Source organism: Ceratina calcarata, unplaced genomic scaffold, assembly GCF_001652005.2.
Source record: "Ceratina calcarata isolate Rehan_Ccalc_2016 unplaced genomic scaffold, ASM165200v1 scaffold162, whole genome shotgun sequence".
NCBI lineage: Eukaryota > Metazoa > Arthropoda > Insecta > Hymenoptera > Apidae > Ceratina > Ceratina calcarata.
Window position 1 is genome coordinate 350,709 of NW_017137498.1, and position 13,882 is coordinate 364,590.

A 13,882-nucleotide genomic window follows, 5' to 3' on the forward strand; every position below is an offset into this window, starting at 1 on the left:
TGCGGCGAGGCGTGGGCACGGTGAAGAAAGAAGAGAGAGTTGTACGTAGCTGGAAGACGAGAGAAAACGGAAGGGAAAAAAGAAGAGAACGAGGACTGGAACGCGGGAGTCGAAGCGGAAAGGAGACACAGAGAATAATACTGTACGAGACGGAGAGAGACGGGAGGCAGGTGGAAAAGAGGCCGAGGCAGAGACCTACATATTCTGCGGGGCCAATGAGACGGCGCAATGTGGCGGCACGGTGCCTTCTCCCGTCTTTCTCCAACACGTTCGCGTGATCTCGAAACGGAGCACGGAGCGCAGCGCAGCTAACGCTCTCAGGGAGAGGGAAGCGAAGGTAGTTCGGCGGAGTAGAGCGCTACGCCGAGTCAGTTGCTCACGAGCATTCGGTAGGGAATCAATCTGAATCATGACTGTCCGTTTAGTAAACAACAACGCGGGTGTCGTGCTCGCGACGTGCCGTACGGTGGTTCTCGTGTTCGTCGCCACCGTTCTTGTTCTCGCCAGGGCGGATCAGAACCAATCGGGTTTGAAGGTCGAGAAGCTCTACGTGCCGGAAGTATGCGACAACAAGTCGAAGATCGGTGACCAGCTGACGATGCACTATATCGGCACGCTACAAGATGGTACGAAGTTCGATTCAAGGTCAGTGACATTTGAATCAACGCAAGGGTTTAAACGTTCGCGATCGGGAGAGTTGGTTCTCCTCGAGCTACGTGCGATCTCTCCTCTTTTTTATTTCAATTTATTCCCGTGACTAGACAGCAAAGTGTGACTTTTCACTTTCAATTTTAATGGGACGATGTTTGCTCTGCAAAGTTCGTTTAGAGTAATTTAGACGAATGTCGACTGTGTATTTTAAAAATCTCGTTTTATTTCTATTTATTATGGTCTGGAAGTACCATATGGACAACTTTGAAACTTTATAAAATATCGCCTTTAACGAAAATTGAAAGTATTGCATTTTGCTAATCTCAGATTTATAAGAAGTTGTTTCGAGAGTGTACGTGACATGGAATGGAAAAGCTTCATTTATTTTTTGAATGTGTTGTTATGGGGCGAGCAAGGAAAACTTCACAATCGATAAACGAACATATGTTTCGATCATAAAATTTATTTCTTTTCATTACAGTCGAACGAAAGAACTATTGTTCCAAAGTAAAATGTTAGCTGCCGCGCGTAGGTTGCGTTTATGTTAATGATGACAGGTCGTGTGCGTCATAATCATTTTTATATATTGCATCACAGTTTCGTATAATAGAGTTTGACTACAGTGAATGGTTCCTCCGAAACTAGTTATTTAACAAGCAGTCCATACTTGGTTGTATGTATACATATGTATAATCCCAAGCCAGCTTAATCCAACGGTAATCTTCTTAAATTTCCCTACATTAACACGAATATCTCATCAACTGTGTGTAAAAATAATTAACACGATCCGTATAACCTAACTTAACATTCTGTTTTGAGTAACGAACTTCTTAAAGTTAGAACATATGTACTAAAGTCTCAGCTGTATTGATTAGATTAGGTTCCAAAATTTTTCTACGAAAAAAGTTCAATAAGTAAATAACCTGTCCCACGTGCGTTTTCTGATAAGTGTACTTTATGTGTATTGTAGATTAAGAAAATTTAAAGGTACATTTGAAGATAAAACAATTAATAGTAAGTAATTGTATTAGTAGTCGTGACTTTTAAATGATTGATTAGCGGAGTTCGCTGCTCAAAGTGTATCCGTATGTGCAGTTGGCAACGGTTGTAAACGTGTCTTATAATCGTTGAAAGAAATGGGATGCTTTCACGCCGGTGATGATTCATCTGAACGTGAAACGTGGTCTCATACGATTGGAGTAAGCGAACTGCCAACGCGACCACTCTGTACCAGCCACTTAGGAACAGATATTTTGTCCATTCGTGGTATTATCAATTCTCGTTGATAATGTTTCTTACTACATCATTTTATTTCGAAAAACTGTAGATAAATATTACGAAATAACGAAATGTGACTCGGAAACATTGAGATAATTAATTCCAATTAAATTTTCAGCACGGATGTAATTCAAGATAGGTCTATAAAACGTATATTTTAAATTTTCATGAGGGTTTAAATAAGAAAATTGTAATAAGCGACTTCTCTAATTTTTATATAATTTGAAATAATTGCCTACGATAATTAGCCTACGAAAGACTTTAAAAAATTCCGTTATAATAACGTGACATAAACGAATTCCTTCTAGACGGAATACTTGACCTATTATCAGTCACAGGAATCTCAAATCAGGCAAGAACTCAGATCCTCGACTCACGTCAGAAATTGGATTCGTCAGTATTTCCTCTTCCAAAGTCTTATTCATAATAAATTAGTTCTCAGTTCAGCGATGGCGATCACTTTCACTGCATTGCTATTGCATTATAGAGAGAGTAATTATTGTATACTAATCACATTAGTTTGGTTAATTGGTTGATAATCTTCTCGCGTTCTTATACATGGGAAATTTATGATCGAAATCGTAGCACACGTTAGCATATTTACATTCTTATTTCGCGAAAGTATAATTCAATCGTTTTCCCATGGCTGACGGAATTTACGATATCTGTATTAATGTTGAGAAAGTGATGAATTAAATAAAGTTAAATTAAAAATATCTCCTAAATTAATAATTTTACATGGGTTAATACTTCTTTATAGAAAATATCAAGCAGGATCAACTGGTCCATACAAAAAATATATGACTGCATTAAAAAAAAAGTGGAGGTTACTATAAAATCTTCGTAACTCTTCCATCTACAAAAATACTTTTACCGAGACGATATAGCCTTTTTTAACCCGAGCAACTTTGGTTAATAAAGTTTTTTCATACGTTCCAATATATGGGAAATATTCAAGTGCTAAAAGTCACTGGTCCACTGTGTGCATTGCCAAAGATATAGTCGAATTTTCATAATGATTCTCCGTTCAGAACCGCCGCTTGTTAACACTTCTGTGGTTGCCGGGTTTCCCGCAGAATAACCATTCTATTTGAACGCTCCTATTTCTTTCTTTCCCGGTAGAGCTACTTCGAACATTTTTCTGCACGACGCTTTGATGTTCCCGTTAATTAAAACGTAACAAATTGTATGCGACAAGCAGGACTTTTCTCTCTTTGTATACAGTATAGGATATAACGTACGCACGCGGTTGAATTCTCTCTCTAGTTACAAGGCCATCCTGTTTGAAACATTTTTCGCGCTCGGCTTTCTACATTCCCTCTGTATTATAATTTCGGATTGCAATGAACAATGGTTTTTAAAATAATGTTAACCTTTGGAAAACGAAGGAATTTATGATTCACGTTAACTGAAGCCCATCGCTGAACTCATTGCAATGAAAGAATTAATTACGGTATGAACTATGCTTAATTATGTACAATAAATTTTGGAACAACAACACGCTTCGTTTGCCGTTCTCCGCGAGAAATGGTAATTATTCATTATTACGTTGGAAATTGTTTAAACGTTGCTAATTTTAATCGAATCCCTGACGACAATCGCGATAAATCGGTCAACGATAATGAAATTCGAACGAGATGACCGTGCTACAGCGTCTAAATTGTTTCGCGGATCCGTTACCCGTTACTGGTACCGTTAATCGTGGAGCCGTCACATCGACCCGGGAAAAGTTAATGCCACGTTTCGGCTTGCTCGTTCGCCGGAGAAGAGAGACGACGACGACGCGTTGCTCTATATCGCGCTGCACGTGGTGCCACGAATAGAACGTGACATTTCCATTATAGAATGTATACAGGGAAAGAGATAGACGTTCCTTGTTTCTCGTTAGGATATCCATTTTTGGTTGATATTCGAGAATCCGCGGAGTTAAAGAGTCGCTCTGCGCTTAGCGATTCCTTGATAACTTGATAAATTATACAACAGTGTGAAGTATTTCCTTGTATCTTTTAAAATTCTCTACTATATTTAAATATACATATATCATTTGTACATTTAAGTATACATATATCATTTGTACATTTAAGTATACATATATCATTTGTACATTTAAATATACCATATTGTAATTAATGGCTGCTGTCTGATCTGTAAACGACTTTTATCAGACATGAGTTGTTTAGGAATAATATACTTTAAAGGAAAAATGGTCTTCAAAGGAGAGCTAAAAATGGAAATTTTTTTTGTTTAAGTCGATGCCAAAATAGGAACGAAATTAAATAATCTTATTAATATTATCTCTATCATTCCATTCATTACAGATTAATCTCTAATGACTGAACATACATACTATTATAATAATAGTATTATTATATACGTATATAACAAAAAATATGTACCTAATAAAGAACCTCCTGCTTCCTGAAGTTGATGAAAAGAGAAAGTTTTTTTCGTGGCTTAAATTATTTATCAGTACTCCATTGTACAGAAGAATTTTGAAGAGAATTTCTACTATTCGGCACGTACTGTTCTTTTCTGTAAAATAAAACAGCAATGTCTCGCACTGAACACGTGCTGAATTCATTCATTATTGTGCTCCGATTAATATAGCCTGTGGTTAATTCTTAATCAGCTAGTGTTCCTAACTGCCATAGAAAAATTTATTCCACGTTTCACAACCCATTCAGTAGTCGGTGATTACGCTCGCATTGTGCTTATTTTCACGAGTAACGATTTGTACCTTAACGAGAAGCGAATAAAAAAAAATCGGTTGACGCTGAATGCCGGGTGCAAAATAAAGCAGAACAAAATTTGCGCAACAATGCATCGGGATGGAGTCTCTCCGCGATAAAAGTGGCAAAAAATGTAGCAACGTGAGTGGTACAATGCAATAGCTTCCAGATTACAGGAGATTATGTCAGAATTTTAATGTAGGTACAATTCTTACCATTCTTGGAGAAATGTAAATGGTTGACAATAATTTCTAAGAAACGTTCGTTAACTTATGCGTATAATTATCTTGCATAAACATGAAAAGATAAGAATATTAAAGTATCGTGCATATGAATAATTCGGATAATCGGAGGTTCATAGTACAGTTTCAAAGCCGTGCGAATGAAACTAATAGAAGTGTTCTTGTATTTTTTGCACGAATTTAAATTTTGTTAATCTCCCCAAAAAATCGGCTGTCGCGTCTTTCGACCGTGTAACACGTTCACGTGCATACATATGCGCCTGTAAAGTCACGTAAGCTATTTTCTGGCTTGTTAATTCCCTAATAACGTGTGACGATTAAACTTCCTTTTTGGAAGCAACGTTCGCCGGACCAAATTACTGCTCCTCCCAACGGCCCAAACATTTTGACGAGGTCGACTTGGGCTCTTCAGAAATTTTAATCGATGTTTTGCGTTGGACATAATCGTTCTCCAAGTAATATATGAGTAATTATGTTTCGTTTGACGTCTGTTACTTTTTGTTCTGTGACGATTGTTCTACGTTCGCGTTTGAAAAAATTGAGTTTACCGAATGCATGAAAATTTTTTTTATTAAAATCTCTTCGTATCACCAGATGCTTTTTGTTCGTTGATTACCATGTGCCCTATTGCCACTCTGTTTCATCAGTAAAATTCTATCTCTCTCCGCCAACAAGATTCGCGGTCGCCTCGAGCAGCTGTTTATTGTGAAGCGTTTAGACGTAAACGCTCTCTGTACACCGTTTCGCGATGGCTGACATTATCCAGAGGCGAGAAACGAGCGACTCTATTTGCTGCGTCTACACCGAGGAGCATAGTTTCTTCGTCGAATTTTCCGTAACAATTGCCGGTGAGGCACGGCATTTTAGTTAAAGCGTCTTCAACCGACGATGTTTTTTATCTCGCGAATATTCCAGTTTCTGTTTAATGCACTCTTTCCCGATCTCTCGTGTGTCCCCTTTAGCTTCACGTGTCCCTTCGTTTATCGCGTCACTTTTTCAATCCGCTTTCATCCTCTGTTCGTCACTCACGTAGCGTATATCACTTGCGTCGCTATACGTTTCTGAAGGCGTTCTGAATCGAATCACTATGTGCACGCAACCCGTAAATGTTGTCGATGGTAACGGAAATAAAGGGAGATGCGCGGTACATCGGCAATTGAAAAAAGAGTGCCAGAGAATCTACGGCATGACACCCTGCACTGGATTATCATTCGAGTGCTGTTCAGTCGACTGACAATTGCTCAGCTCCCCGCGTCGATTTGTTTCTGTTCCAGTGAATAACAGCGAGATGCGTTTACCGTAACGATAACGGCGATGTTACACTTAGCCAGTTTGTTTGTACACCTTGTTAGGATAAAAAGTACTGCGAGATAGTTTGATTCAGCCCATTGTATCGGGCATCGGTTCATTTTGTAGCAAAGAATATGAGACAGACATAAAACTTAATTTCCTTTATTTTTACTTCCTTATACTTCCGCTTCCGGGGCACTATTTTTTTTTTAATTAAAAAACTTTTCTTTATTATACTGAAAGATATTAATAATTGATATATAAAAACAGATTTGCTAAAGACATATCCGAAAATGCCATAAAACCTGAGGAGTCACAACCAAGCATTGAAGCAACAAGTAGAAGTATATGTAAAGTATTTAGATTTGAACTTTAAAACTTGTTAGATACACATTACTACACACATCCTTTCTCTAAACATTGGAACAGAAACACGTCTCAGTCGTGCATACCAGGAATATCAGGAAACGTGTACATAAAATGGAACGAGACCGAATGTCCAAGGGCGGACGGCGGTAGTTGCTTGGCTACCCCCGGGGATTGCGGCCTTATCTTCTCGTTTTGTTCATCGCAACGCGGCGCGATTAACTCGTGAACTACAACCGTGTAACTAGAATGCGTATCGTGCAAAAGCGACTGGTTTAATCAGCTTTGCTTTCACTTTTCCCCGATCGCGTGCTCTGAACCCATGAACTACGTTTCAAGGAGCGCACTATTTTAAAGCATACTATTTCATAGTTCAAGTGCCTGTTACTTTATTAAGTAAGAAGGAATTTTAGATAAAATTGTGTTACGTATTTTCATCGATTTTTTGCACGAATTTAAATTTTGTTAATCTCCCCAAAAAATCGGCTGTCGCGTCTTTCGACCGTGTAACACGTTCACGTGCATACATATGCGCCTGTAAAGTCACGTAAGCTATTTTCTGGCTTGTTAATTCCCTAATAACGTGTGACGATTAAACTTCCTTTTTGGAAGCAACGTTCGCCGGACCAAATTACTGCTCCTCCCAACGGCCCAAACATTTTGACGAGGTCGACTTGGGCTCTTCAGAAATTTTAATCGATGTTTTGCGTTGGACATAATCGTTCTCCAAGTAATATATGAGTAATTATGTTTCGTTTGACGTCTGTTACTTTTTGTTCTGTGACGATTGTTCTACGTTCGCGTTTGAAAAAATTGAGTTTACCGAATGCATGAAAATTTTTTTTATTAAAATCTCTTCGTATCACCAGATGCTTTTTGTTCGTTGATTACCATGTGCCCTATTGCCACTCTGTTTCATCAGTAAAATTCTATCTCTCTCCGCCAACAAGATTCGCGGTCGCCTCGAGCAGCTGTTTATTGTGAAGCGTTTAGACGTAAACGCTCTCTGTACACCGTTTCGCGATGGCTGACATTATCCAGAGGCGAGAAACGAGCGACTCTATTTGCTGCGTCTACACCGAGGAGCATAGTTTCTTCGTCGAATTTTCCGTAACAATTGCCGGTGAGGCACGGCATTTTAGTTAAAGCGTCTTCAACCGACGATGTTTTTTATCTCGCGAATATTCCAGTTTCTGTTTAATGCACTCTTTCCCGATCTCTCGTGTGTCCCCTTTAGCTTCACGTGTCCCTTCGTTTATCGCGTCACTTTTTCAATCCGCTTTCATCCTCTGTTCGTCACTCACGTAGCGTATATCACTTGCGTCGCTATACGTTTCTGAAGGCGTTCTGAATCGAATCACTATGTGCACGCAACCCGTAAATGTTGTCGATGGTAACGGAAATAAAGGGAGATGCGCGGTACATCGGCAATTGAAAAAAGAGTGCCAGAGAATCTACGGCATGACACCCTGCACTGGATTATCATTCGAGTGCTGTTCAGTCGACTGACAATTGCTCAGCTCCCCGCGTCGATTTGTTTCTGTTCCAGTGAATAACAGCGAGATGCGTTTACCGTAACGATAACGGCGATGTTACACTTAGCCAGTTTGTTTGTACTCCTTGTTAGGATAAAATAGTTTGATTCAGCCCATTGTATTGGGCATCGGTTCATTTTGTAGCAAAGAATATGAGACAGACATAAAACTTAATTTCCTTTATTTTTGCTTCCTTATACTTCCGCTTTCGGGGCACTATTCTTTTTTTTAATTAGAAAAGTTTTCTTTATTATACTGAAAGATATTCATAATTGATATATAAAAACAGATTTGCTAAAGACATATCCGAAAATGCCATAAAACCTGAGGAGTCACAACCAAGCATTGAAGCAACAAGTAGAAGTATATGTAAAGTATTTAGATTTGAACTTTAAAACTTGTTAGATACACATTACTACACACATCCTTTCTCTAAACATTGGAACAGAAACACGTCTCAGTCGTGCATACCAGGAATATCAGGAAACGTGTACATAAAATGGAACGAGACCGAATGTCCAAGGGCGGACGGCGGTAGTTGCTTGGCTACCCCCGGGGATTGCGGCCTTATCTTCTCGTTTTGTTCATCGCAACGCGGCGCGATTAACTCGTGAACTACAACCGTGTAACTAGAATGCGTATCGTGCAAAAGCGACTGGTTTAATCAGCTTTGCTTTCACTTTTCCCCGATCGCGTGCTCTGAACCCATGAACTACGTTTCAAGGAGCGCACTATTTTAAAGCATACTATTTCATAGTTCAAGTGCCTGTTACTTTATTAAGTAAGAAGGAATTTTAGATAACATTGTGTTACGTATTTTCATCGAACTTGAATAACTCAACAAATTCTTAAGTGATTTTTTTTACTGAATAATGGGTATAACGTGATGTAGTTTATAAGATGTGTACTATTATGTTAATCTATTACGGCAGGCTGTTAAATTTGAATTTAAATCTTCATTAACTATTCCAATCGGTTTATTTTTCGCTTTAATTTAACAAAAATGCAATTCGCGTACCTTCATACCCACCGAATCTCGTATTTCTACATATTTCCCTACCCTAGGAATACACTGTTCGCGTCATTTACTCGCATTTCAACCACGCAATACGTGATCCACGCGATCCGATACGATCGAAAATCCCATTTACAGTACAGTCGATTATTCGGTCGTGTTCTATGGATGCGCGGCGAGACAGGGCTTACATCGACATATAGCGTTTACAGGATACGTTCAAGCAATCACTATTTACCCATTATATTATCCGACGGTGACTTTTCAGTGTTCTACATTGTTTAACTTATCATAGTGAGCGATGATATGCTGTTTTATATTTATCTCTCCGATTTGAGCTTCCACATAGATATTACTCTTTCAGTAGCTCGGTTAGTAACACTAGAACTACTGGCGATTGACGTATATCTACGTATAATGCATAAACTTTCACATCAAAAAGATAAAAAAAGAAAACTGTTTTACAGAATTAGTTATTTGCATATTTTAGAAAAAGTCATACAAAATTTTAGAAAACGAAATGTACTGAAAATGAATAATGATTATAAGAGATGCCAAACAAGTCATTTTTTTTTTACTCGTCTTGGTAGATCTAGTGTTATATTGAAACTTTCGTGTACACGAACGAACGTGAAACAGTTGAATAAAAATATCTGTTAAAATAATGATATTTTTACATACATGGGTTAATATTTTTTTTATGGAGAATCTCGAGATAACTTATTTACATGGACATTACGCGTCCACCTACAAACTAACAGTGTCAGTATGATCTTCCTGAAGTCGTTAAAAAACCGAAATATTTCCGCTTATACGTATATTATTAACACTGACGTAAACCATATGTTAGAATTAAGTGGAACACCCTGTATGTGTTTTATACTACGCAGTTATCGGTCGCAATACAGATTAAATCTCATTTCATATAAGGTGAGAGGAGAGACGTTTATTGGATCGGTGGGTCGTGTTTAAGCGAACTCGTCCTTTTAATTAATGTATCAATCCGTAATTCATAAAAATTCATCCGCGTGGTCAACGAAAGTTGGGCCGCTATTTGAAATTGGGTCGTATCAATTTCGTGTAGCCTAATTTCCGGCGAATTGACCGAGTTTGAACAGTTAGCGGCGTATGCATTGTTTGAATTATCGGAGAGAAACTTCGAAGGAATTATCTGTTTGAAATTTTCTGAAGGAATATTATAGAAATTTTAGGAAGGTGACTTCTAGTTTTTATCGATGAAAATCTCTTTCGTATCATCACTGCGTCGTTTTTAATATTTTTGTAAAATTACAAAAAGACGACCGGAAATTCAGGAATGTAATAAACGTCGTATTGGTACACGTATAAGTGTGAAATAAGCGTATATGTACAGTATTTACTAACAGCTGCGCTCAGCGATTTCATTTGCAAATAATTTGTAACATTATCGCGATGTTATCATTGATTACACAAAACGATATATATCCGATGCTCATATATATTACAAAAATGCGGAGAACTTATTATATTTTTAACGAATTTATCTCTGTCTCGTTGTTTTGGTTGATTTCGATAATCGTTATTTTTGTAGACTTCGATAGTGGCGTGACGAGACAGACTGACTTACCCAATAAGTAGACTAAAAATATACATTTACGCCATTCGATTCCACGATTTAATTTCTCCGAGAATCCAGGCAAAATTCATTTTAATACTTACATTAGTTTGGAATACATTTTAGGGCACTCTGGTCATTCATTGAGATTATGCCGATATTTAATAAAATAGGTATTACAAAGTGAAGCAGAAATCATAGTTACTATGCTTTGGATTTTAATAAAGAGAGATTATTTAGTGTTGGAAGAATTTTCATCTCCAAAGATATACGGTGGCCCAAAAGAGAATCCAATCCTCAAAAATAAAAGTTGATTTTCTCTGTGCCCGTGTTTTTGTTCTACCGCGGCGGTATGTAATTGATAATTTTCTTATATCTCTCACGATACAAGCTTCCCACACATATACATATACATACATATGTAGATATCGCACAACCTATATGCCCAGTCGGTGGCCGTAATGACGAAAGTTCTGCGATCCACGTTAGGACTTTTTGCTAACAGCGAACACACACGTATATGGAGTATTCACGTTGGCCAAGTAACAGGATTAATACAATATAGTAATTGAAAGTAAAGCGAATGTAGTGTAAAATATCATTTAATTAGACTTTCAAATCATTTACACGTGTTTAGCATTTTTTCAATTTTGTCCAATCAGCGGACTGTACCTCTCTATGCCGTATATAAGATAAAATTGTGATTTCAGCTGGCCAGATTTTTATCTGATTGTAAAAGTAACTGTTATTTATTAGAGATGAATTCATTAACAGTACCCAACAGGCATTCTGCCTCAGCGCAACGTCCGCTTGTGCACCTTCCTCTGAATTTATATTATACCAATAGCACGCCGCCGCAGGTAGGTCGGTTATATGTAGGCGAGGCCGTAGATTGTTAATTCAAAGTGTTTACTTAAATTATGAATTCCATCTAGGCGCATGGCTCGTTTACATGCACGGTCGCTTCTATTACGCGGCGCGTTGCTAATAATTGCGCCGCACCGGGGCTGCTCCTCTCGGCTCTGTCTTTCCAGGGGAAAGTTGAAGATTTCCGGAAGTAACGCCGCTGCAGCGTGTTTTAGTTAAATGCGTGAGTTATGTAACTGCAGAGAGCTGGAGGAGAATAAGGAGGAGGGGGAGGAGGAGGAGGAGGAGAGGAGGCAATTGCGGCTAAATTAATGCGGAATACGTCTGTTCTGAGGCTGTCTCCCGAGTGTACGCTCGACGAGTACAGCGGTTCGCGTAAAATACGTACGCCGCGCCGGTAGGGAGCTACCTACCTACTGCCGACAGACAGCTAGACACATGCGGTGAATTCCGCTTGATGCCAGATACGCCATGCCACGGCGAAATTAGATTGTTAGACGGGCATCGATTATTGACAAACGGAGAGGGGGATACTGTGTATTCATGCCTTTCAACGCCGCGGTGCTGTACGCATCGGGGAAACCGTCTCTATTTGTAAGTTGAGACGTTTTTAACACTTGCATTCTGCGCGGAAAGCTCCATTTTTACTTTCAATTCAAAACACTCATCGTATTTGATTAGAAGTTTGAAAGAAATTTATTTTTCGCAACCTCGTTAGTATAACAGTATTTGTAGCTGAACGTGTAAACCGATGACTCAGTGTCCAAGGATTGTTTTTATTTTATACAATCTTTGGTCGGCGATACAAGTTAAGTATACCTACTAACAGGCTAACAGCTAGACTGGCGAGGTGGTGAGGGCGAAAAGTTGGCCGCATGAGAGAAGCAAGAAAGAGGAATGGTAGACATAGAAAAGAAAGAGAGGGAAAAATAAAGTGCGTAGGAAACTTGGAAGACAGCGGAAAGGAGTAATAAAAAGTGAAAAGGGTCCTCAGGCTCTTGACGGCAGAAACTAACCAGATCCGAACGAAATAAATATTAACAGTAAGAAAGTGAAGAGAAAGTTAAGAATGTTAGAGAAACAGAAGACATACCTAAAAAACCGTGGCACTGGCCAGACACCACAGTAGATACATTTTTAATTGGGGAAATAATGATGGATTCGTTTATAAATGCATTCAGTGATCATAAATTATTCGATGAAAGATTATCTGGATATCAATTTCAATTGGTTAATATGATCAATGTTAAATAAAGTGAATTTATTTCGTACATAATATAAAGAGAGACAGATTTTATTTTTACTAATTGAAGATTGAATTACTTTTACACAATGCTCCATTCTAACGTACGGTAAAAATAACACGCGGCAAGTGTTGATATAAGAGGCTTTATCAGAATCGATATCTTTATCTGGAAACGATACGCTGTGGTGCTACTGTTATTACATGATTTATGCTTGAGAAGCAAATGTAGAAATACATTTCCAGAAGTTATGATTTCACACCAGCCTTCGATGTAACATACGGCTTTAACTAATAAACGATCTTGCGAGAACTTGCAAATCTATCGGTTAATTCGACTTAAAAATCCTAGCTATTTTGGGACGGGATATTTATTCTCGTTATACGCTTGAGAAGAGAAACCGACAACAAGAGAAAAATGTGCTCAACAAATTCGGAGGGAAAGAAATTCAGCTACTGAAAGCGTGATAACGAATTTTTTCTTTTTGATTCTCGAACTGAGGACAATGCGATTTGTCAATAGTGGATTGTCAGATCTCAAATTAATAGTCTATTGTTAAATACCGAGCTCTGAAAGTTTTTTAGCGTATTTTTCAGAAGGATTTTGCTGGGAATGTGGATTTTTGGTTTCTTTTTCATCGTAGTTTTTCTATTGACAGGATAGGCGTATTGCAAAAATTTAACACGCTTCCCTCTACGCTGAAGCTATGTCGATCGAACGGGATACGTACACACATTCGTAGACATTCATGTTTGAAAAAGAGTTTTCATTCGATTAAAGGATGAAACAAAATTTCGTCAGTGAAGATCTTTTTCCCATGTCTCTTCTCAAAACATTTATTTCCTTAGTCGTGTTTTAACAATGTTTTCACAATATCCGTTGTAAAACGTAGAATAATAAAACTGACAATGTGTTCATTGTAAAAATTCGTGTAACAGTGCATCGCAGTATTTAGAATACGAACGAAGAAGGAATTGTAATAACGAAAGAGTTAGGATACAAAATATAAATTCTAGTTTGTACCTAAAGAATATATTTTCAACAGAGGTGAGCGAACACTCGATCATGGGT

General features: G+C 38.1%; 1 protein-coding gene across 2 annotated transcripts in view; it reads left to right on the plus strand.

Moving 5' to 3' along the window:
• Nucleotides 1-343: 343 nt before the first annotated feature.
• Fkbp14 (peptidyl-prolyl cis-trans isomerase Fkb14) overlaps nt 344-13,882 on the plus strand; it is an 81,853-nt gene continuing 68,314 nt past the window's right edge. Inside the window, exon 1 of one of the 2 annotated variants that reach the window (XM_018037221.2) lies at nt 344-645. In XM_018037221.2, the coding sequence (XP_017892710.1) occupies nt 410-645 (236 nt within the window). In that variant the 5' untranslated portion in view covers nt 344-409. The remainder of the gene's footprint in view (nt 646-13,882) is intronic. The other variant, XM_018037222.2, reaches the window with a different exon arrangement.